This window comes from Canis lupus, chromosome 22 (genome assembly GCF_003254725.2).
Source record: "Canis lupus dingo isolate Sandy chromosome 22, ASM325472v2, whole genome shotgun sequence".
NCBI lineage: Eukaryota > Metazoa > Chordata > Mammalia > Carnivora > Canidae > Canis > Canis lupus.
The window spans coordinates 59,428,085-59,452,208 of NC_064264.1; the positions used below are offsets into that span (position 1 = coordinate 59,428,085).

Consider the following 24,124-nt stretch of genomic DNA (forward strand, 5'->3'; position numbering starts at 1 on the left):
AAGAGATTTTAAGATCATTGCATATGTGGAAAGATGTCCGCTGTTCCTTTGGTAAATTTGAGCCGTTCTCCTCATCGTGTTATGTGGGAATTCTCTCGTTCCACGGTTAGGGCTGTTCTTCCATCTGTGATTGGTCCTGGCTCCCAGGAGTGTCTGTGTGAAGATGGCAGGTTCCAGCCTAGGATTGCTCCTGGGAAATGGAAGTCCTCTTCTGTGTCCAAGACAGTCAGTCTCCTGTGGTCTGCTTCATTTACAGGATAACAAAAAGATGAAGAAATCTCTGGAGGAGGAGCAGAGAGCCCGCAAAGACCTAGAGAAGCTGGTGAGGAAAGTTCTCAAGAACATGAACGACCCTGCCTGGGATGAGACCAACCTCTGAGGAATGTCGTTGCTTCTTGCTCTGAGACCAGCTAAGAGACCAAGCCGGGAGCCCCATGACCCTAGCCAGGGTGACCTTAAGGACCATGGGGCAAGGCTGGACAAAAGTCATCTTGCTTTCCCGGCATGGAAAAGCTGGAGTTTATCACACAAATAGAAACAGTCACACTGTTCCTGAAGAATACAAACATGAGGTGTGGACCCTGGGGGCTGGACTGCATTATTTTTACGCTGTTAACATCTCTATTACCTCATTTTGCAATAAGTGCAGTGACTACCAAACCTGGTGTTTCTGGCTTTTATTGAGATATATATAAATAATTATATATACATGTTTCTTGTAAATACCCTGTTTTGAATGCACATCCATGATTGTTGTATCTGGGCTGACCCTCTATGCTAGAATTCCCTTCCCACTAACCTTCCTGGTCCCACAAATAGCAAGTTTGGCTCCTTTGCTTTTGGGAAGCAGAGGCGTGAAGGTCCCCGGATGCTTTTCTAGACACCTGCTTTGTAATCTGCCACTGTAGCCCCCGTGTGCTCTAGACTGACCTCCTTTTTGGTATGACCATGTAATCTGACTTACACCTGCAAAGATACTTTAATACCTTCCAAAGCCTTCTGTTGAAGCAGTGTTGCTGTCACCGACGTGCAGTGGACCCAAGCGCGGTAGGGACCCTGACTTGGTGAGGGGGACTTGAGTGTCAGCCAGCAGTCCCAGGAAGTCCCCTGCACAGCATCGTGTCAACTGCTGGTGTCCGCGCTTGTCCGCTTCAGGAGAACAGCGGCTCAGTGGTGTGCATTCACTGCCCTGGGGGAGAACAGACCTACACGTGTAGGCGGGTTTAATAAGGTGGCAAAATGTACTGTTTGCCTCCCCCACTCCCCACTTCCCCCAAGAGAAAGCTCTATGAGACCCTGTAAATAACTGTAGTATTTATTACCTATCACTGAGGCCAATGGAGGCCCACCAGGGGTGCTGTGAGCTGACTCAGCAAGGGCCCAGTGCAAGTCGTCTGTCAGGCCGCTGTAAACTCTGAGCTGTTTACCATCAGTGTGCAGCAAGCCTTCAGTGCTCACCGGGAAAAAGAACGCTTTCCCTCTTGCAGTGAGAATAAAGCAATATAATTCTGCCTCAAGTAATCAGTTTAAATGTGGGTATATCCCCCCTGCCCCCCCCAATACCTAATGGCAGCAGGGGCAGGGAGGAAGCCTGCCTGAGCCCAGCTCTGCTGACCATTCTGGGCTGGGAATCTGGGGACATCAGGGCCCCTGGGCAGGAACCGCAGCCTTGGAGCCAGCTCATCCCTCCTTGTAGGCAGGATACCGTGCCCCGGAGCCGCGCTTTCCGCTCCTCTCTTCTGAAGAGGTCAGCTTTGCATTGAGAGACTTTTCCATAGAACAAGTGTTCTGTCTTTAAGACCAAATGGCAGCACTGTGCTTTGCAAACTTTTCAGAAATGCCTGTGTGGTACCAGGTGTGACTCGGGCCTTGCAATCTACAGGTCAAGTGACCCTTTACCTGCATGGGGATCATTTGATGCCTTTGAGCTGGCGACTTTCGGACTCTTTCTGCTTGCTGGATTCTCACCCAGGTCTAATGCTGTCGGGCAGTGGCTTGAGCTGGGCCCTCCTGGCTATGCCCCCAGCAGGGGTAGTGTGTGGCTCAGCCCTGGCCTGCCCTCCTGCAGCCTTTCCAGTAGAATTCTCTGCTTCCTGCACTTGATGTTCTGCTTACTAGTGCTAGGACTAGGCAAGAGAGAGCCTCTTTAGAGGAAGCCCTATTTTACTGTGAGTTTGGTGATGCACAAGCCCTTTGCTGTAGGAAACTCTTCGGAGTGTGCCAAAGTTTGCAGTCTTGGACTCAGGGACAGCCTTCACTCCCCAATTTCTCCCCGTCTAATGGGCTGTGTTGCCGGCCACATCCCAGGACGGGTCTCCTACAACCTGCCTTAAGCTGACTGAAGCATTGAGTAAGAAGGTGTTTCCCGCCTGCACCTGCTCTGACAGGGCCATGGGGGTGCTCGTGGGATACGTTCCCTTGTCTTCCCGCACATCTGGTACCTTAGGAAGCTCTTTAGGGAGCGGAGTCTGAGCACCGTTCTTCCTACCAACATGTCCTGTTGTAAATAGAGCACTCATGTTTGCCAGGCCTTCCCAGGGGCTGGGATTGCTGGTGGTGGGTGGAAGGGGCTCTGTGTACCCCAAGGGCGAGGAGAGAACGCACTTGGCATTTCTGTACGATGTTGGGATGTACAGACTGTCCTTTGTGCTTCTGGGATGTGCCTCTCTGCGCATGTGCCAGGCCCTGGGACGGGGGCACTGCTGATTCTGTGTGCTCTGCCCACTGCCCCCACTTTGCGTCTCTGGGATGCACAGAGATGGGGCCTTGTCATGTAAATGCCACAGATTCTCCTGGTGTTGACTCCTGCTACGTTGTCATAATCATTAAACCGATTTCCTTATGTTACAACATCAGTTTCTCTGCTGTGATGTGGGGTTTTTTGGTGCATGTTACCTTTACGCTTTCTTTTGACTTAAATTTTTAAATACTTTGGTGCAGATTTTTGATGTTGGAACAACCACGTTTGCCCTTAAAATCTAGGGTTTGGGAATATTTGAAGATAAGTCAGATTAGGAAAAGGAAGGTTGTAGGTAAGAAAGGGAAGCTGGCACCATGAGGCAGAATAACAACTTTGACTCTGGAAGACACTCAGTAACCCGCCTCGTGGGTGGAACAAGGGAAAGTGTGTCCCAGGATTTCCATGGCACTCGTAGGACTGGCGTGTGATGCTTGTGTGCTTGAGAGCAAGCCTTGCCCTTCCCTGGCCCACCCTCCCATGGCTCCTCTGTCCGGGTCAGCGGCTGGAGCCCGGGTTCCGAGCAGACGTGGCCACACCAGCAGCAGGCAAAATGTTCCCGGGTGATGCTCCTTCCCTCTCAGGGTGTCCAGCCGTGCCCTGAGCAGCGGAGTGGTACACTGCACAGTCGCTGGGCTCTGAGAAAACTTTGTCGGGTGACTTGGTGACCACTATCTTGTCTTCTTTCTCCCAGATTTTTGGGAGACCAGTGACGGCACATGTGTCCTGCAGAAAGACCAGTCTTGCTTGGTGCTGCTGTAACTTGCACCCACATGGTGGCTCATGTTTGTCACATCCCTCTACTGTTCCCCCAACACCCCAAAGGGCAGGCCACCCCCGCAGCCATGAACCTGGCCGCATGTCCTGGACGCTGGGTGGCAGGTGAGGCAGCTGCTGCACAGAGTGTCTGTGTGTCGGGTGCCCAGGCACCAAGCACCCCGAGCTGCGGGTGTCCAGGGCTGGGAGGGTTTCCAGTATTTCCGACTGGCATGAGGCAGGAAGTCCCTTGTGTTGAGGCACTGTGAATAGGATGTGAGCTACCTCGGCCTCTGGTTCAAATTGTTTATCATACTGGGGTTAAGCAGTTTAGGTGTTTTTCTTGCTAGTCTTCACAGAACGTGCGCACATAGGGAAGGAGCGTGTATCCCTGCCTCCATGATGGTAACCAGGTGACGGGCCTCGCGTCTCCTCCCTTGTTCTTTCGAGCAAATGCGAACTCGTGGTTTTGTTGCCCACACACGAGAGTGCGCGGACCATGTACTGCTGTACATGCCACCACCTTAAATCCCTGTGGGAAGCCTAATGGGCCGCGGTGACACACCATGAAAAATCCGAGGGAGATTGAGGACATGGATTACAGTCCTTAGAGTCCCGAGTATCTTCCCGTGCAGGGCCGTGCACGTTGCCCCCGCGCTTGGCAGCCACGAGAATACCCACCCCCTGTCTCCGCCCGGTTGTGCCAGTTGGTTCCAGTGCCCTGTTACTAGTAGGCGCCTGGGAGGGGCAGTGAATGTCCTGTGTGCACACAGGTGTCACAGCCATAGCCTTAAGTTCTGGAAATGTGCCTCAATTTTGATGAACTTTGCCAAATTCCTAGAAGGTGTTTTAGAAATGACCTTGATGATCTGGCACTTACAGTTTTTCAGAAAGGGGAGTTGAGATCCGTATGCCATGCTCGGCCTTTCCTCTGTTGCGGAGCGTTCATGGCCGTGTTGTGGACTCTGCGGGGAATGGGCTGCTCAGAAAGGAGGCCGTTGGCAGCCTACACCCACCAGCCACGATGATGCTCTTCGGTCCTGCCTCTGTCCCTCCACTGCTTCTGAGCACGTAGTGCTCAGCCCAGGCGGCTGTCCCGTCCATCCCTGGGGGCTGCTGGCAAGGCTCTGGCCCAGCCCCGGTAGAGTGAACCGTTGCCGCGGCTGTGACCCGGGTGGGGGCGGGGGTGTGTGATGGCATCTGTGTCGTGTCTGGGAGCCCCATGCCAGCAGTCGTGAGACACTCTGGGGCGCCCCTGAGGCCTTTTTGTACAGGGAACGTTGAGGTTGTGTAAGAACAGATGGGCATGGCCCCCAGAGCTGCTTACCGTTCCTGGCTCCATGGCCCCCTGGCCTGTTGGGAGAGAAGGGACTAGAATCACAGGTCATGGTGTGTGGAGGATGGTCGGGAGGAGCGGCCAGGGCCCCTCACTTGGTTCCTCAGATCGAAAGGAAGCCCTAGTTTCCTTCTTGTAAACATGGCAAATTGCATCCTTTGGCTCTTACATGAGCTTTTACAGAGCTGCTTTAATTCTGGGATTTCTCCTTTGACACCACCTGTTCTTGCCCCTGGGCAGATTTCCTCCCCTTGGGCTCCTGCCCCTGCCCCTGCCCCCAGGGAGGACTCCCGGAGCACCCCATGCCCTCCGAGCCAGGCCCACTGTGGTCCTGCCCTTCCCACCACACCTTCCAGGGGCTAGGCCTGGGGATTGCTGGGGGTTAGGGGATTGCAGGGATAGTAAGGGGCTAGTGGTTAGAGTTCTTGGAAGGTGTAATGGATCCTGGTGGGAAACCCAGGACAACATCTCCATTCCCTGCCCCTGGGAAGGCCTCACCGTTGACAACAGCAGAAGTTAAAATGAAGTGTTAGGTGCGGTTGCTCGTCATTCCCTGGGGACGGGACTTGAGGCTAACATGAACGCTGGGCTGTCCCATAGTTGAGGCCCTGGTCCACGGCAGCAGCAGAGGTCAGCCACAGAAGGGACACGAGGCAAATGTCCTGCACCCTGTCCGGCCTCCAGAGGAGCCGGGTGCCGACGTGCTGCTCAGTGAACGAAGCCCACAACCATGTACATGATGGAAGCCGGACCCCAGAGACCACACCTCATGTGGGTGTGGGTGGGTGGTGGGCATGGCGAGGCCCTGCTAATGGGTGCGGGGCGTCTTTCTGGGCTGATGGAATCGTCCTTCCATAGGTCATGATGGCTGCAGACTCTGTTCTGACCGTTGAATGGTGCCCTTCGGGCGGGTGAAGCGTGTTGCACGTGAATCATGTGCCCTGGGTGCCAGGCTCGCATGTGGGGCCCTTGGAAGCCCTCTGGACGTGGGCACTACCACATGGTGGTCACCAGCCACGCATTGCGACTGTCGTCCCCCTCGTGTTACAATGAAACCATGGCCCCAAGAGGCCAGATCCTCTGGCTGAGGAGGAGGGGGACAGAAGCCATGTCCTGGAAGGGAGGGGCACCACCGACCCCAGGCTTTTCAGCAGCCCTCACTGGGGGCCCGGCTCCTTGCTGACCCCAGCTCTTGCCCGCCCCAGGTGGCCACCCTGGCTGTCCATGCACTCCTGGCTCCTGCACCCGCTGCTCCACTGTGGCCTGGTTGTCACAGGTTGTCTTCCTGCATGTCTCCCTGCAGCTGGGTCCTTGATACTCCCAACACCGCTCCCGGGGCCGCAGTGACACAGCCCAGTGCAAGGCTCCACTAACTCCCCATGGCTACAGCTCACCACCCAGGGCTCGGCCTCTGGCAGTCCTAACCCTGCAGGCTGGCCATGCCCACAACCCTCCCACTGTGTCCTGCAGTCCCATAGCACCCAGCCCTCCCTCGGGAGTCCCTGCTCCTTGCCCCAGTGGCCCAGGCCACCTGGGCCTCATCACTGCTCCCATACCTTTCTCTGGCCTGAGCACAGGCCTCCCTCCTGTCCTACCTCCCAGGCTTGCCCCATGAAGTTACTGTGGCCCCAGCAGGCTACTTCTCCAAGGCACACAGATGGCTTTTCAGCCCCCTGGCTGCTTGTCATGCCCTGGGGATCTCAGCCTCAGCCAGACCTGTCCACTTGGGTCCTCAGGTTTCCCAAGTGTGCAGCCTCTTGGTGTTTCTGATTGGCCAGGCCTGCCTGACCCCAGGACCTTTGCACTTGCTGCTGCTGCAGGCTTGCATGCCTTCCCTCACTTCCTCCCCAAACTGCTCAGATGCTATGTAAGCCTGAGGCCACCAGCTTACCTCACATAAGCAGAGAATGAGCCCCCACTCCATGCTCTGCTTTTCCTCTGCAGCACATGCCTTACCTGACTTGGTCTGTCTCCTTCCATGGTGCTATGCATCCCTGAGGGTTGGAGTTTGTCTGTTTTGCTCGCTGTTGCATCCCAGCAAGCATGGACACCCCCAAAGGAAAACCCAGGAGCGAGGGCAGAACACAAAGCCAGGCCTGGATGTGTAGGCAGGAAAGGGTCTTGGGTGGGTTCACAGCCCCACACCTCACGCTTGGGGCCCTTCCACTCCCCCTCAGCCCTATCAGCATCGCTGCCCTGCCCCCTCTGTGATGTCAGGGGGCTTGTGTGACGTCACAGTGGGCAGGGCGGGCCTGCCACTGGCCTCACGTTCCGCTGGTGGGAGTAGTGGAGGGAGGAGGTGCCAGTTTCTTGTTTGATCCAAAGTTGTCCACTTGGAGTGTAAGAGGGACCAGTGGAGGGGGCTCGGCTGGGGACATGGTCGCCAGGTGAGGCCCCCACACCTGGTGCCAGCCATGGCTGCAAGCCCCCGAGGGCCCACCTGTGCTAACCCGTTCTCTCTCCCAGGTTCCCTTGACCCCCTCGTCTGTCCTTCGACTGCTACAATGAGATACGCACCAGAATTCAAAAAATCCCCCTCACACCTCCTGAAGAAATTTGCAGGTAACAGGGAAAGACCATTGTGGAGCCTGGTTCACAAACCCCAGGGGGCGCAGTTAGTCCCCAGGCTGAGCCAGGGAAGGGGGGGCAAAGGGATGTGTGTTCTTAAAAATAATGCAGGAAAATGCCGTGAAGTCTTCATTTCCTTGCAAGTGTCCCTGTAGAGACACCTGAGCCGGAGTTGTTCAGCATAAGAAACACGTCCAGCTGGCTCCCGGGGCTCAGGGGTCAAAGATGTTTCCCTGTGACTTGCCAAGCAGACACTTCCACCTCAAAATGTCACAAGAGCCACTTTTTCTTGGAGAGAACACATTTCTCAACAGGAAAGCCTACCTCCCTGCTCTGGGTGCCCGGGGTCTGCGGTCGGACACTCATCCCGGACACTAGGGGAAATGGTGGCTGTCTGAGCGTGGGTGTGCGCACCCACATGTGGCCACGGAGAACCACATGAGGGTGTGGGGTGTGGGGGGGGTGCATCCTGCACGGACGAGACCACTGGGGACCGTGTGACACCAGGGAAGGGCCATTCCTGCCATGCATGCTTGCGGTGACGTTCCTTCTCAAGTGAGCTTGTCCATGCACGTATTTCTGTGATGAAAGATAAGGAAACAGAAGGAAAAGAAATGTGGTTTCTCTTATTTGACTTGGAGCTTGGACTGACTAGGGAGGGTTCTAGGCTGGCCAGGCTTCTGTGAGAGAGTTTTCTTGTTGCTCGGCAGAAATCCGAGGACTGAGCAGGGGGGCTCACCCTCCCTGGCCGCCCCTCCTGGGGCCAGTCTTGTGGGGCTCCATCACATAGGGCTGCCAGGGAACAAGAGGTCAGGGGCTCCAGCTCAAGGTCCCAGGGCCCCGGGCCTGGGCTCCAAGCCAGGCTGTGGTTTCTGATCCACCAGGCCCCGAACAGAGGAGGCAGGTGGCCTGCACCTGGGGGCACTGAACCGGCAAGAGAGGAGACTGGCCTGGCGTCACCCCCTCGAGAGTCCTGCAAGGAGCACCTGCATGGGGACAGTCTGTTCTCAGGGCCAGGAATGTTCAGCCTCTCTAGCCTCTACCTCAGGGCTGTGAGCCTAGGGCCCCGGTGTGGTGGGGATGGAGAGCAGTGCCCGCCCCTCCTGAGGCCAGCCGGGTGCCCCTTGTCCAGCTGTGGGCAGAGCAGGCTGGTCATTCCGTGTACCCCGGAAAGCTGGGCTCCCACCTGTGCGAACCCACCTGGGTAGGAGGCCATCCTTGTCCTCTCTGATCAGCAGGAGGGCCCTGTTCTCCTGGTTCACAGTGACCTACCATAAATCACTATTCCTATACTTTAGGGTGTGGGGGTGAATGTAAGCATGTGACAGTACGTCGGTGTCACCTTCTGGAGACATTGATGGGGCTGTCACATGTTTTTGCTCTGAGACTTGCTGATAAACAGATGACGGCTGTTTTTGTCGGCACCTCCCAGCAGCCTTCCTGCAGCCAGTCCTGGTGCTTTTGCTATTGCAGGGTGCCTCTGTGGACACTGGCTGCTGTGGCCTGGGCAGGTGTAGGGCTGGGCAGGTAGAGGAGGGTGGGCAGATGTGGGAATCTGGGCAGGTGTGGGAGGTGGGCAGCAGGAGGGGACCACGCTGGATGCTGGTGGTCTGAAGATCAGATCAGCCTGCTATGCCCGTTGGTTCAGACCTTCAACCCCACCCTGGCCGGGCCTCCCCCTCCTTCCTCCAGGATGCAGCCTTGGGAGGGTGTGGCCTGACCCTCCTTTACAAATTTCCAAGGATGCTGTCAAGCCCAACCCACAGGTGTTGACTCTGTGCCAGGCCCCCCCAGGTTCTGGGCTAACCCACTGAAGTGCTGCCCGCCCCGTGGTCCTGTTCTCAGGTGTAGGGCTGGAGGTCCCCCATGTCTGGGCTGTCGTCCTGCCTGTTGCTGCAGGGTCCTGGCCGGTGGCAGGGTGGTGGGGCTCCTGTGTGCTGTTGAAGGCATGCACGGCCTCGGACTGAATGTACCGGACGAAGGAGTGAGTGCAGGTTGTGTAGATGACAGGCAGCCTCCTGAGGGGGCCTGGCGGGGGCCGGGGGGGGGCTGCCATCTTCAGCTCTATTCGCTGTACCTGGCAGGTGCTTCCAGGCCAGTGTGGGGAGACTGAGGGGTTCACCCGGCCACTAGGCGCTGCTGGGGGCACATCTCAGGTCCACCCAGTAGATGTCAGGGTGCTGGCCTGGGGCCCAGTTCCGTGCTGTCCTGCTCGTTACACCTTATCCAGGCGGCCCGTGGGTTACGCCTTCACTGTGTGCATTCTGTGTGCCGGGCACAGCCTGCCCTGAAGATGAGAGACCATCCCTGGGGTCTCACACTGGGGAGCCAGCCAGGGTGCCCTCTTCCCCGGTCGGCCTGCCGACCATAAAGCAGCAGCTCACATCGGGCCATCCCGAGCCCTAAGGCAGTACGTTGTTTTCAAGGCTCTGCGGCGCTTACTCCTTCCACAGCCGAGCCCCACGGCAGACACATCCCCGTCCGCGTTGCAGAGAAGACCGGGCTCTGACGGCCACATGGCCGACAGCAGGGGGAGGGCACGTGAGCCCAGGGACCTGGCTGTGTGGCCTGTGCCCTCCAGAGCGGGAGGCACGTGGTTGGCTGCCTTGCTCACCTGGGCCCTGCCCTTCCCTGGATGTCATGGGCAGCTTGGGGCTGCCCTGGCTGTGACGTGGTGGACGTGGGGGCCTGAGCGTGAGGAGACAGGTACACCCGGGGTGCCACATGTGCTACAGTGGCCGGGCCCTGCCCACAGAAATGTTGGGTACCATTCCCCCCAAGCAGCATGTGGTGGGGGCGGCGGGAGATGCCACTTCTGGTGCCCAATGGTCACATGACGGGCTGTCCTTTCATGCTTTTCAATGGTCAGTGTGGGGCTCTGGGATGTCTCCATGAAGCCTCACTGACCTGCCCCCTGAATGGAGCTAAGGGAGCCTCAGCTGACCCCAGTATCTCGGGGGCCATACAGCTGGACAGAGGGGTTGCTCCAGGGATTGAGAAGTGGATGAGGTTCTTGGGGGGTGACTTTACAAAAATGCATCAAGACCTCAGGGGAGGTCCTGTGGGGGCCCCCACTCTCAACAATGTGGGAGTCACCTGTAGGCACAGCGGTGGTGGGTGTGCTCCACCTGTTGCCACCCTGAGGGCCTAAGGGAGTTCCCTGTAGCCGGGACCCCATCTGAAGCCTGTGAAGCTGGGCACAGGTGACATGCCCTTTAATGGACAACACCTTGCAGGGGGACTGAGCCTCGGTGACCATGGGCAGTGGGGGAGGCGGCCTTACCTGCCCAGTTTGCTGGGCTCTGGGGGAGGGCCTCAGTGCAGGAGGGTGACCACGGGCTTCTTTGTTCCCGACCCTGCCCAGCCTGGTGCTGCTCGGCCTGCAGTGGCATCCTGGCCACAGGTCCTGAGAAGGAACAGGAGGCACAGTGGGTTTCTGTGGGGCCCCCGTGTCTGGGACACAACTGGGTAAAGGATGGGATGCCCTGGAGGCCACTGCCCCCCTCCCTCCACACCGGGGGGGCCCCACCAGGGTTTAGGGCAGCTGCCACTGCTGCCGCTTAGGGGAATCGTGTCCTTCAAGCTGGAAGCTCATCAGAACTGGTGCCTGACGGGCATTGCCACACCGCCGGTCCGCGTACCAGCTTTGCTTTCTTTGGGTCAAAACTGACATTTCACGTTCTGTCCTTTTGAATCAACTTTTAAATTCTGGGATAATCTTCAGCCTCAGTTGATAATTTTCACTCCTCTTGTGCTTCCGAAGGAATTAATTACATGTCACACCCTGCGGCCCGATATCCACCCACCGTATCCCATCTTTGTTTCTCCTTTCTTTGCAGAGCGCTGATGCTGGCGCGTGTTCTGGGAAACACATTATCTCCTTAATCAGTAGAGGACCCCGCATCATTGTCTGTAATTAACTTGACATGATTTTTTTTTCCAGAAATCTAATTCATTCTAGATCTTCAAAGTGAGATTTGTGTGATGCATAATTAAATACATCACACGTCCCCCAGTGCAAGCCCTGGAATGCCCCCTCCCAGGCCCTGGGATTTGGAGCTCCTGGCAGGGCTGTGTTCTCAGTGATGACGGCTGTATGTCTGTGCTTTGCAGTGTGTGACATTCCTCTCTACGACATCTGTGACTACAATGTCACCAGGGACCGCTGCAAGGAGCTTGGGTGCTGCTTTTACAAAGGCGTGTGCTATGAGAAAGCAGTCCCCAGTAAGTATACGCACCGGGCCCGCAGAGCAACCATGGAGGCCCACGGGCCTGCGTCCCTTTCCGGCCTCCCCTGCTGGAGTGACCTCTGCTGTTCCCTGGTCCCATCACTCTGATGAATTAATGGAAACTGCCAGCTTTGGGGTGGGTAAATGGGGCCGATGAAGTTCACTGTGGATGGAATCCACCTGATACTAAGAAGGGTCCTTAGGAGCCCCCTGGGCATGCTGGGGGTGCAGAAGCAGCTGGTTCTGGGAGGGGCTGGCCACTGGCTGTGTACAAGGTCAGATCAGCTGAGGCTTCTTTGCAGCATAAAAGCAGGCCCCACTGAGCTGTGTGCCCCAACCCCGTTGGTCTGGGATGTGCCTGGGGGTGGAGCCAGCAGGGAGCCCTGGGATGAGGGGCTGTGGGAGTGGGGAGAGGCCGCCACCCTCAGAGGAGGGCCTGCTTCCCATGGATGAGGAGGGAAGCACCAGGGAGCTGGGATTCATATTTTGGTTGGAGAGGTAGGTGCAGAGCAGGGTATAAGCTGGGATGCCTTGTGCGAAGGGATGTTCTAGTTAGGCTGTCTGGCAGTTTGCTCATAGTTTAGCGCTTTGGTCTTCTGTGTCTCTAGAATTTTCTAGGTTAGTATTTCCAAACCCTCAAGAAATTCTACTTGATGATTGAGGTCTTTTCTTGCCCTGTTTGTGGCCCTTTTAGAAATGAGGGTGCTTGGCTCTAGGAGTGTTTGGAGAGGAATGAACAAGCATGAGTAGTGAGGCGGCCTACACAGGATCTCCCCAGAGGAGGAAGGCACTCCGCACTCAGACACTGGCCGAGGGCCACGTACACTCAGCAGCTCTGATGCTGGGGGAGAACGTGTCCCGGGCCCTCCCTTCCCAGCTCCTACCCTCTGTCCTCACCTCCCCAGACGATACGGGCACACTTGTGCTGGGAGACTGGAAAGGTTTCTCTCAAAGGTTTCTCAGGCAGGCTGAGCCCTTGGAGCTGAGATGCAGAGTGTCCGCTCTAGGAAATCAGAACTTTTGCGCCTCCTAACTGTTCCCAGGGTGTGACCCACAGGGCTGCTGGATCCCACAGGCCCTAAAGTGTGAGGGTTTATTTCTGGACTCCCTGACATTTTGTGCAGAAGGATTGAAGAAACTAAAGCATCGGCGGGATCCTGCCTCGCCACTGGGGGCATCTGTCTTGCTTTATGGTGAAGATTTGGCACTTAGGGCAAAAGAAGTTTGGCTTCTCAGAATGAGGAGAAATCAGAGGCTGCAAGAAACGCTAGGATAGCTGGGAAGGTGATGACAATTTCTCATCCAGATCTTGGGTCAGAAGACTTGGAACCAGACTCACTACTTATTTCTGCCTCTGGGAGACCCAAGCAACCCTAGGATCCCACACTTACCCCCGTACTTGAATTAACTGGAAGTTATCTCTTTTGGTTGTTATTTATATTGAGATAAAATTCTCATACCATAAAATTTACCCCTTTAAAGTGTACAGTTCAGCGGCTTTTAGTACATTCACAGAGTTATGCAACCATCACCACTGGTGCTTCCAGAGCATTTTTATTAGCCCTCAGAGAAGCCCTGTATGCGTCAACTGGACAATCTCCATTCCCCTCTCCCTCTAGCTCCTGGTGACCACTGATCTGTCCCTATGGGTTTACCTCTTCTGGACATTTTATATTAATGGCATCATACAATATGTGACCTTGTGTGTCAGGCTCCTTTCACAGGTTTTTAAAATTCATCCATGTGGTAGCAGGTATCAGCACTTCATTCTTGTTTATGGCTGAATAATATTTCATTGTATGGATATGCCATATTTTATTTATATATCAGCAGATGGAAATTTGGGTTGTTGCCACTTTTTAGCTTCTATGAATAATGCTACTAGGAACATGTGTATAAGTTTTTGCATGAACATATGTTTCCACTTCTCTTGGGTATTTACCCAGAAGTTGAATTGCTGGATTATATGTTAACTATACTTAAAATGTTTAAAGAATTGCCAAACTACTTTCCACAGTAGCTGCAATGACAGTGCCAATGTTAGTACCTAAGGATTCCCATTTCTCTGTATCCTCACCATCACTAGTTGATCACTAGTTGTCTGGCTTTTTAGCCATTGTTTTATAGCCATTGTGATAGATATGAGTTTTGTCTTGCGGTTTGGATTGTATCTCTCTGATGAGTAAGGATGTTGAGTGTCTTTGCATGTGCATTTTGGCCACTTGTATGTCTTCTCCGAAGAAACGTCTATTCAAATTCCTTGCCTGGTTTTTAACTGGGTTAATTATATCTTTACTGTGGAGGTTTTTTGTTTGTTTGTTTGTTTATTTTATTTTATTTATGTATTTTAATTTTTTTGATTTTTTTTTTTTTTTTTTTTTTTTTTTACTGTGGAGTTGTAAGAGCTCTGTACATATTCTGGATGGTAGACCTTTATCAGATATGTGTTCTGCAACAAACCACTCCCTCCCAATCTGATGGTCATCTTTTCACTTTCTTGATAGTGTCTCTTTGAAGCACAGTGCTTTTTAGTTTTGAAGATGCCTAGTTTATTTGTTCTTTGGTTGCATGTGCTTTTGGTATCATAGCTAAGAAACCATTGTCTAATCCAAGGTCACAAGCATTTACATCTCTGTTATTTTCTAAAGGTTTTATGGTTTTAGCTGATATGTCTTTGGTCCATTTTGACTTACTATTCTTACATGGTGTGAGGCAAAGATCCCATTTCATTCCTTTCAATATAGATATATCCAGATGTCCCAAGATCATCTGTTAAAAAGCTATTCTTTCTCCACTGAGTTGCTTTGGCATCCTTGTTGAAAATTGATTGCCCAAAAATGTGAGGGTTTATTTCTGGACTCTCAATTTTGTTCCACTAAGCTGGTATCACACCATTTTGATTAATGTAGCTTTATAATAAATATTGAAATTGAAAAGCATGAGCCCTCTGATTTTGTTTTTCTTTTTCAAGATTATTTAGGTTGCTATGGGTTCTTTGCATTTCTATATTAATTTAGGATCAGCTTGGGGCACCTGGGTGACTCAGTGGTTGAGTGTCTGCCTCTGGCTCAGGGCATAATCTTGGGGTCCTGGGATTGAGTCCCGCATCAGGCTCCCTGCAGGGAGCCTGCTTCTCCCTCTGCCTATGCCTTTCCCTCTCTCTATGTCTCATGAATAAATAAATAAAATCTTTTTAAAAATTTAGAATCAACTTGTCAACTTCTGAAAAATGATTCCTTCTGATATTTTGATAGGTGGCAGAGTATTGCTAATAATAAGATATATAATACTTATTGCTAATAAGTATTCTCATCTGTGAACAAGGGCTTTCTTTCTATTTATTTAGGTCTTCTTTAATTTCTCTCAATATTTTGTAGTTTTCAGTGTACCAATCTTGTGTTTCTTTTGTTAAATTTATTCCTAAGTATTCTATTCTCTCCTGATGTTATTGTTAATGAATATATTTCCTTAATTTGATTTTTAGATTGTATGTAGAATCCTAGATATATACACAAGAGAATTGAAATTTTGCTAGAATATAGAAATACATTTGATTTTTGTATTTTGATCTTGTGTCCTTTGACTTTCTTGGACTTATCTAATAGATCTACTCATTTTCAGTTGATTACTTAGGGTTTTCTTAAAAAAAAGATTTATTTATTTAGCTAGCAGAGAGAGAGCACAAGCAGAGGGAGTGGCAAGCAGAGGGAGAGAGAGAAGCAGGCTCCCCACTTAGCAAGGAGCCCAATATGGGGCTCAATTCTAGTACCCTGGGATTATGACCTAAGCCAAAGGCAGACACTTAATTTACTGAGCCACCCAGGCATACCTACTTAGGATTTTCTAGATACAAAAGTATATCATCTGTAAATAGAGATCATTTTACTTCTGCCTTTCCAATATAGTTGATTTTATTTCATTTTCTTGCCTAATTGCCCTGGCTAGAAACTCTAGTACATGATGAATAGAGTAAGTGGGAAGGTTCATCCTTATCTGGTTCCTGATCTTATTGGGGAATTTGCAGTGTTGTATCAATAAATATGATGGTAGCTATGGGTTTTACTAAAGGTCAGGTTGAGTAAGTTCCCTTCTCTTCCTAGTTTATTGAGTGTTTTTATTATGAAGGGATGTTGGATTTTATCAAGTTCTTTATCTGTGTCTATTGGGTACTTTAGTGATGCTCTGTATTACTCATGTGGATTTGAGCTACTGACTAGTATCCTATCCTTTCATCCTGAAGGGCTCTCTTTTAGTATTTCATGTAAGGCAGATCTACTAGTGATGAATTCTCTGTTTTTGTTTGGGAATGTCTTAATTTGTCCTTCATTTTTGGAGGATAGAGTTGCAGTGTATAAAATTCCTGATTGGCAGTCTTTTCTATCATCACTTTTTGCCTTCTGGCCTCCATGGTTTCTGATGAGGAATCTGCTGTTAATCTTTAGGTTTCTTTTATACATAATGCTGCCTCTTTTCTGCTGTTTTCAAGAATCTGTCTTTTGACTGTTTATTATGTATTTAGGTGTGGATCTCTTTGATTTATCCTAATCATCAAATTTAGGAAGTTCTTGCCATTTATTCAACTATTCCTCTCCTTTCTCTATGCTCCCTCTGGGACTCCCATTGTGCATATTGGTCCACTCCATGGTACCACACAAGTCTCTGAGGCTCTGTTACCTTTTCTTGATTCTATTTTCTGTTGCATGGATAGTCTCAACTGATTTATCTTCAAGTCTACAGATATTTTTCTTTTGTCTGCTCAAATCTATTGAACTCCTATAGTGATATTTTCATTTCTCTTATACTCAACTCCAGAGTTTGTTTTGTTCCTTAAAAAATAATTTCTATGCCAGTATTGGTATTCTCTATCTGATGAGATACCATTCTCCTACTTTAGCTCTTCCAACATGGTTTCCTTTAGTTTTTTGACCATGTTTAAAGCAGCTAATTTAAAATTTTTGCCTAGCGAGCCAACATCTGGTCTTCCTCAGGGACAGTTTCTCAGGGAAACCATTCCTCAGGCATAGTTTCTGGCTTGTGTGTGTGTGTGTGTGTGTGTGTGTGTGTGTACATGCTTTCTTGTTTCTTTGCATATCTAGCATTTTTTTGTTGTTGAAAACTAGACATTTAAAAATATGTGGCAATTCTGAAAATCATGTCCTCCTGCCTCCCAAAAGTTGTTCTTAGCATTGTTTAGTGACCTTTCTGAACTAATGCTGTAAAATCTATGTTGTTTGTGGCACATGACCATTGAATATTCAGCCTAGATAGCCTACTGGTCAGCTAATAACTGGAGAAGCTGCTTAGATTATTGGAATTAGTAAATCTCAGTCTTTGCATAGGGGCTTTCTGTGTGTATTGAGGCATACTTTCAACAGTCAGCCTGGTAGTTCCAACTTTGCCTTCATCTTTTCTTTATACTTTGACAGAGCCTCAATGCCAGCCAGAAGTGAGAGTTTAGGGCCTCCTCAGCTATTTAGAACTATGTGCACAGCCTCAGGCATGTGCATTGCCTTCTAGATTTCAAGGAATATGTCACAGCTTTTCAGACCTCCCTACAGACAAATAATTCCCCATATTTTCCTTTTAAGCTTTTTGGTTGACCTGGTATCTACCTCCAACTACTGTTAGCCAATTTAACCATCATGATTTTCTTTTCTTTTTCTTTTTTAAAGTTGTCTATTTATTTATTTGAGAAAGAGAGAAAGAAAGAGCATGTGTGAGAATGAGTCAGGGGGAGAAGCAGAGGGAGAATCAGACTCTCCCTGCAGGGAATCAAATATGGGGCTTGATCCCAATCCAGGGATCATGACCTGAGGTGAAGGCAGACACTTAACTGACTGAGCCACCCAGGCACCCCATGCCATCATGATTTTCAACAATTGCCTCTGATTATTTTCAACAAATGTCTGAGAAAAGTTGTTCACACTAAATTAGCTCCAAGTCAGGTGAAATAAAGACAACTTTGCAGGTGAGATCTTCTAGTGTAGTACAGGATGGATAAAATAATGACAGTTCTCTGGGACTGGGACCTTGAAGGAGCTCTAGCCCTGCTCTATCCCCTTCAGTGATGACAGGCTGCTAGTTGTTACCATGATTTTGGGTTATTGGTTCAAGACTACCATGGAATTGGAGGTGAGCAGAAGTGGGAATAGGGCAACATAAAATGTCCATAGTTCAGTGTTCTTACTGCAGTTACATGTTCATTTGCAAACTTTTGATTGGTCAACTTTCAGAATTCTGAAAAAGTTTATTCTGATAAATGTTGCCAGTGTTCTCACTGGTTTTATGGAGGAGGGACTGGGGTGGGGGGCTCCTTTTCTGCCTTTTTTTTCTGATGTCACACTGAAAATTAATTGTAGACTTTAATGAACCTCAGGCCCATTTGCACACATTTGGGTAGCTACTATGAGACACAGCACTTTGTCTTTAGTTTATTGTCCTCTATTTGTCTTGGTGTAAAACCCACAACCTTTAGCTAGAATCCTACCCGAGAGATCCTTCAGAGTCCCAGGTCTTCTAGTGTGGAGTGGCCTGTCATCCAGCAGCTTGTTCTCTGGGGCATGTGACAGATATTCCTGAGCTGAGTTCATTTGGCCATAATTTGATCCATTTTGCATTTGTCATCCTTTTGTCATTTTGTGGCATTGGTGGTTTGACACCCACATCTCACTGTTTGGAGGGCAACAGACAGGTACATCATGAAGCTTTACTTTTGGCTCTGGTTTCCTAAGCACTTGTGTATCTTAGTTTTTCTGAGATGTTTACCATTTGGGGCTTCTAATTGGAGGAAGCATTCACACCCAAAGGGCACTTGAATTTGTTCTTTCAATCTTCCACATATGAAGATGCAGAAGACATTCAGTTCCTGAGTCAGGTCACACCTGTGGTCATAGTCTTTGGCTGTAAGCCTAATTTCCTCATGTCCCAGTGAAATGGCCCCAACAACAAAAGGTGGTGAGATGGATCCTTGGAGACAGATCGTGGCTGGCAAGGGCACACAGATTCGAACTTCTGCCAGTAATCCAACATCACATACATTGATATTACCTTATGCCTGCTACTCACTTTGAAGGATGAGTCTTATTCTTTAAGGAACATTACCTATAATGAATGTCTATAATGAATCCAGAAATGAATACAAACCCTTCAAAAATTTTTGTCTGGGAAGAGGGTTCACTATTCTACAAGTAGGTATGCCATTTTTGCATGGAGGCAAGTATTAATCCTCTTTCCATCTTTTCAGTTTTAATAAATGAGTTGTGTGGGCTAGGCTTTTTCTTAACTTCTGACTTCCTTCAAGCTTGATAAGTTGGGCCATCTGTGGGAAGAGTCTGGGCAGTGAGCCCTACATTTGGGTTCTCACTGTGCCCTCAAATTATTTTTCATTTCCTTGACATCTTTCTCATTCAAGATGGCAAGTGAACCTTTGTGCTGTGTAAGTTGTAGTATTCAGTGACAGGGTATTATGAGTTCTTTGTGCACATAATTCCATGTTATGAAAACCTTTCACTAACTTCTTAAATTGGCTGGTTTGAAGTGCACATTGTGTTATGGCATAATCTGTATTATTAAGAATATGAACTTGGGGAATTAGCATTAGATCTTTGAAAAAGAATTGGGAATTCAAAGAGAATGACTTGCCTTCATGCTTCTGTCTTGATTTAGGGCACATTATTTAACATGTCACTTCTTCTAAGTGTTTGACTTCTGTTTTTTCATGGGACTCACTGAGATGATTTCAAAACTTTTAACTTTTATCTGGGGGTGAAATTACCAAGAGATTCCTTAAGGAAAATAATGCTGTCTTCAGTTGTTGCTATTTCTCAGTGACCAATCGTACACAGTGTCGATAGCTAATTGTGTGCTAGCCACATCCTGTGCAGAGAGGATCACAGAGACTCAGTCTCGGCCTCCAGGAACTTGACACCAAGGATCACAAATACTTGATTATTTAAGGATGTGGAAGATATACTGACATTGGATACTCCAACATTACCCATATGTGTGTATCTCTTTCACAGCTTCACTCACATAAATTCTGCATTTACTCCATGAACCAGGAGAGAAAATAACACTTAGTGTTATTCCAGGAACATACATTTCCTGGAATTCAAGAATTTGAGGACTCCCTTCTCATCCCTTAATATCTCCTGGTTTGATCATTTCCATTTAGCATCATTTCAAGTGTACTTTCTCTGTGCCAGGCCCTTTGCCACACCCTTGTATTAGTTATTGCAGTGGAACACACTACTCAGAACTTAGTAGCCTAAAGCAACAGCTTAGAGGCTTAGCTAGGTGGAGGGGGCTTGGGGATTCATGAGGCTGCAGTCATTGGAGGGCTGGACCGGGGCTAGAGGGTCTGCTCTGAGACAGCCAGCTTTGCTGGCAGGTGGTACTAAGGATTAACAGGAAGCTGTTTCCCATGCCATGAGACCTGCTTGCCTGTCCTTACGTCATGATGATGGCCTCTTCCCAGAGCGGGTGGCCTGAGAAAGCTGGGTAGAAGCCACAAGGACTCTTTGACCTAGCTTAGGAAGTCATGCCCTGTCACATGCCCTTGGTTCAGAGGTCAGCCCTGTGCAATGTGGAAGTGTCTACACCCGGGTGTGAATATCAGGAGCATCCCCGCAGGCCATCTTGGAGGCTGGTTGTTATAGCTCTAGAGATGGAAAGGTGAACTGAGGTGAACACATATCCATGGGAGATGTATCACTGAAGGAAATGAGCCAGCTGACTAGAAGAGAGCCTTCAGCAAGCAGCTTCCTGAGTGGTGCATTGCCATGGTGTGTGTGTTGTCAACCCCACAGACCAGGTCTCCATTCTCTCCCTGAGGGACTCTGGCCATTGAGTCCCTGTCCTGTGCTTGGCCATCACTTAATGAGCTGGAATCAGTGTGAGAAAACCAGGCACTTGGGTTGTTATCACTGAGCTGTTTGGCTTCAACTCCCTTCAGTTTTCTGATATCAGCCCCTGTGCAAAGGATCCTGGAGGCCCCGTCCATTCTCCGAGACCCTCGGGGTTAGTCCAGAGTATACAGTGCCTGTTGGAATCGCCCTCCCATGCCTGGGAGGCAGCTTTCTCTGCAGCTATTGCTTGCCTTCTGTCGTGGGTTGAATTGTGTCCCCCCACCCCAGGCGATATGTTGCAGGCCAAACCTCTAGTACCTGTGAATGTGGCCTTGGTGAGAAACACGGTCTTTGCAGATGTGATTAGTTAGGGTGAGGTGCTGGAGTACAGGGGTCCCCTAATTTCCAAGACGATCGGTGTCCTTATAAGACAAGACACACGGACAGATGCCCATGGCACGCACAGTGGAGAACACCATGTGAAGACAGTGTCACAGAGGGAAGATGCCAAGTGATGACAAGACAGCAGGTGGGGTGACACATCTCCATGCCAAGGGTACCAAGGAGCCCGGGATCCCCGGGAGCTGGAAGAGGCAGGAAGGGGCCCCAGAACTTCAGGGTACCCCCATCTTGGACTTGTACCTGCACAGCTGTGAGACACCAACTTTCTGTTGTGGAAGCCACAGGCTGTTGGCACTTTGTTACAGTAGCCTTGGGACATGAATGAACCTCCCAGGGACATTGCATCTAATGTTACTGCTGGTTAAGGGCAGGTGAACATGGTTTAGGGGAGGAGGTAAGAGAATTGAAGCAAATCCTGTCATTCAAGGTAGGGGTTTGCAAAGAAGCCAGTTTTAGCTCTTTGAAAGGGTGAAAAGCAGCGAGAACGAGGCACGACGATAGTTACATGATAGGGACCACTATGCACAAACTGTGCTGAGTGCCATGTCCACAGCTCTTCTTGCATCACGTCTTCTGGCTCCTTACCTCCTCCTGACAGGGAGAGGGGTGGTTGTAAGGCTTTCCCCGAGCGCACTCATGGGGGCTGCCTGGGTATGAGGGCCCCGGGACATGGCCCCTTGCTCTGCCTGAGCCCAGGAGCCGTGGACCCCAAGAGTCAGGCCCAGCCTCGGCAAGGGAGGCTCCTGTGGTGGAGGGTCCCTACAGGAAGGCTGGGCCATGCATGCCCACTCCTGCTTTCCCCGGTGGAAGGGGCCCAGAACCTTCCCACAGAGGGAAGCCCAGGAATAGGTGCAACCCCCCAAGGATCACTGTGAAGGCCCTGGTGGTTCTGTTGGGGGTGGGTCTCGAGAAGATGTGGTGGTGTGGGGACAGTGGAAGCCCCTTGTTAATACAGAGAAGCTCATCCAGGGGGACGTGTCTGTCACCCAAGAAGCATTTTCCTTATATGCAGTCTCAGGATAGCTCACCCAAGTATTGGGGAGTTCAGGGTAGGGCCACAGATTACGGACAGCAAAGAGGCTTTTCTAGAGAAGAGAGGAGGGTGTTGTCTGCTTGCCTGTGCTTGTGGGTAGCCCCTGGTTGTCCTCTGCGTGGCCCATGTGGACCCTCACGTGTCTGCGTGGCCCAGGTGCCTTCAAGCCTCCACATGTCCCCAGGAGAGGGTGTGGGGGAGAGGCCTTTGGCAGCAGGAGCACTGCCTGACTGGCAGGAAGACTGACTTTTGTAACGGAAGCTGTTTTCCAGTTTATGTGCAGGTGTTCTCTGCCCTGATCGTGATCATCGCCGGGGCCTTCATCATCACAATCATTTACAGGTCAGTCGTTTCTGCAGGCCACCTGCAGGGCAGCGAGGAGTGGGTGGTGGGCCCGAGGCTCCCTATGACGCCTCCGCCTCCAGCAGTTAAGGAGCCCCGACAGGCGTGCAGTACAGGGCTTCCTGCCCGACGTGTGCGGGTGTGCTGTGAGTCACAGTGTAGACTGCTCCAGACACCAGTCTCCCCTCTTGTTTCAGGGACGAGGACACAAGGCCACGGCAGGTGGCGGCTGTCCATGGGCAGGGCCTGGATTCATTGTTGCCACTTGGGGCCGAGGTGCCCCCGCCACAACCACACACCCCTTTAGGACACAGGGAGAAGCCACTGAGGCTAGTCAAGCACTCTGTGCAGCAGCAGAGAAAACCGCTTCCCTACTCTGAGTGGTTCTAGGTGCTGTGTTGTGTGACCTGCCTGCACACTCACGCGGTCCCTGCACCTGTCCCCGTCCTCAGGGTTCTGGATGCCTCTCACGGCTGGGTGTGTGGAGCGTGTGTAAGAGACTAGAGGGGGGACGGCTAAGGCAACGCACAACTCCCCGTTTCGGGGAGACATCCTAGGGGACATCCTGGTGGAGGATGGGACGGCTCTCCCCCTTCAATTTCTCTTTTTCTGTCAGGGTCTTTCAAGAGCATAAGAGAGAAAAGGAGGTCCCTGCGGGTGTCCCTCTGTCATCCAAGCCCAGCGAGAGAGGCAGGGCAGCCCCATCCAGTGAGAAGCTGGCGTCCAAGACAGAGGGGTTGGGGCCGTCGTCCAAGACTACGGGCAGCAGGGTGGAGGACGGTAAGACTGCGGTGGTCCTGGCACAGGGCAGCCTCGGCCCCAGACCCTGCCTGTGACAGGCGTGCCCCGGGGCCCTCCCGGCGGTGGTGCAGACGCCCACTTGCCCCTGCGACGGCCTGATGGTGCCGGCAGCCCCGGGGCTGTGAGCAGCGGCTCAGGAGCCGGCCCCTCTGCTTCTCAGGAGGCAGCGCCGCGCGTACTTATGACCTGTCTCAGGAGGGCTTTGGCAGCTGCTTGTTGCTCCTCACAGGTGAGCGCCTGGCCAGTTGGAGAAGAAAGCGCCCTAAACTCTCGGGCGGTTTGTGCAGACGCGCTCTTTCTGGGTCTCTTGTTGCCTGTCAGCCAAGGAGACCTGGTCTCACAGGATCAACGGGGAGAGGAGGGTGGGCAGGAGGCCCCCCCCGCCCCCCCAGCCAGCCTGTAGGGTCCAGGTGCTTGCTCTGCCGAGCTGCGTCTGAGCTGTGGTCCTTTCCTGCAGGGAGGCACGTCCACCTTCTCGGGGGCTTTCTGCTGAGTGAGGCCACGAGACGTGGAGACGCTGCTCCTTTGGTGGCAGGGGGACAGGGCCACACAGACCGTTGACCAAACTTGTCTTTGAGTAGATCGTTGTATGTATGCTGCTTGCATGCTGCGTGGATCTGCTCATGGACCTAATGCAATGTCCTTGGGATTGCTGCACCTCCACGCAGAAAACCCACACTTTGTTTGATCTTCAATCCAGCGATTGTGACAATAATGGGGGAGAAAGAAGAGAGTGAGGACTGAGGGCACGACGAAGCCAAGGTGAAGATCGGCAGAGACGTCCACCTGAAACGGCCTCCTGGCGAGCCACCAAGCAGTGTGTGATGGGAAGGGCACAATGAGAAAACAGTAAAGTATTTTCACTGCTTCCTGTCGTGTTGTTGTACCCAGTGCTGCGTTTTTACCTTGAGACAGACACCACCTGGGGGTATGGACGTGCGCTAGCAGCTCTCAGCGGTCAGCCACGCTGCCTCTTAACGCTGCTGGAGCCTGGGCAGCTCCCACCACTTCTCAGAGCACAGGCTGTGCCTCTGTGGGGTGCACTTGTCACTCCAGCTCGTGGGGGGCTCGAGA

At 51.4% G+C, this 24,124-nt stretch overlaps 2 protein-coding genes and 1 long non-coding RNA gene across 16 annotated transcripts in view; 2 read left to right on the forward strand and 1 right to left on the reverse strand.

Annotated features, from left to right (window-relative positions):
* ARHGEF7 (Rho guanine nucleotide exchange factor 7) overlaps nucleotides 1-2,855 on the forward strand; it is a 126,868-nt gene extending 124,013 nt beyond the window's left edge. For all 11 annotated transcript variants that reach the window (XM_025441044.3, XM_025441045.3, XM_049099420.1 and 8 more), the window contains one exon: nucleotides 257-2,855. In XM_025441044.3, coding sequence (XP_025296829.1) covers nucleotides 257-379 — 123 coding nt within the window. In that variant the 3' untranslated portion in view covers nucleotides 380-2,855. The remainder of the gene's footprint in view (nucleotides 1-256) is intronic.
* Nucleotides 886-7,054, reverse strand: LOC112655858 (uncharacterized). Of its 3 annotated transcripts, XR_007405033.1 has the most exons (5): nucleotides 6,786-7,054; nucleotides 4,821-4,846; nucleotides 4,374-4,458; nucleotides 3,212-3,756; nucleotides 886-1,205 (listed from the first exon to the last, which is right to left on the reverse strand). It is a non-coding gene; the product is annotated as an uncharacterized LOC112655858 (long non-coding RNA). The 3 variants fall into 3 exon arrangements; XR_007405032.1 differs by lacking the exons at nucleotides 4,821-4,846; nucleotides 6,786-7,054 and having other exon boundaries at nucleotides 886-1,189; nucleotides 4,374-4,814; XR_007405031.1 differs by lacking the exons at nucleotides 4,821-4,846; nucleotides 6,786-7,054 and having other exon boundaries at nucleotides 4,374-4,814.
* TEX29 (testis expressed 29) lies at nucleotides 7,052-23,918 on the forward strand. Of its 2 annotated transcripts, none has more exons than XM_025441051.2 (6): nucleotides 7,052-7,169; nucleotides 7,296-7,391; nucleotides 11,511-11,621; nucleotides 22,180-22,249; nucleotides 22,866-23,029; nucleotides 23,751-23,918. In XM_025441051.2, exons 2-6 carry the CDS (start codon nucleotides 7,334-7,336, stop codon nucleotides 23,792-23,794), a joined length of 447 nt encoding a protein of 148 aa, XP_025296836.1. In that variant the 5' UTR covers nucleotides 7,052-7,169; nucleotides 7,296-7,333; the 3' UTR covers nucleotides 23,795-23,918. The 2 variants fall into 2 exon arrangements, with proteins under 2 accessions (XP_025296836.1, XP_025296834.1); XM_025441049.3 differs by having other exon boundaries at nucleotides 7,060-7,216.
* The last annotated feature ends 206 nt before the right edge of the window (nucleotides 23,919-24,124 follow it).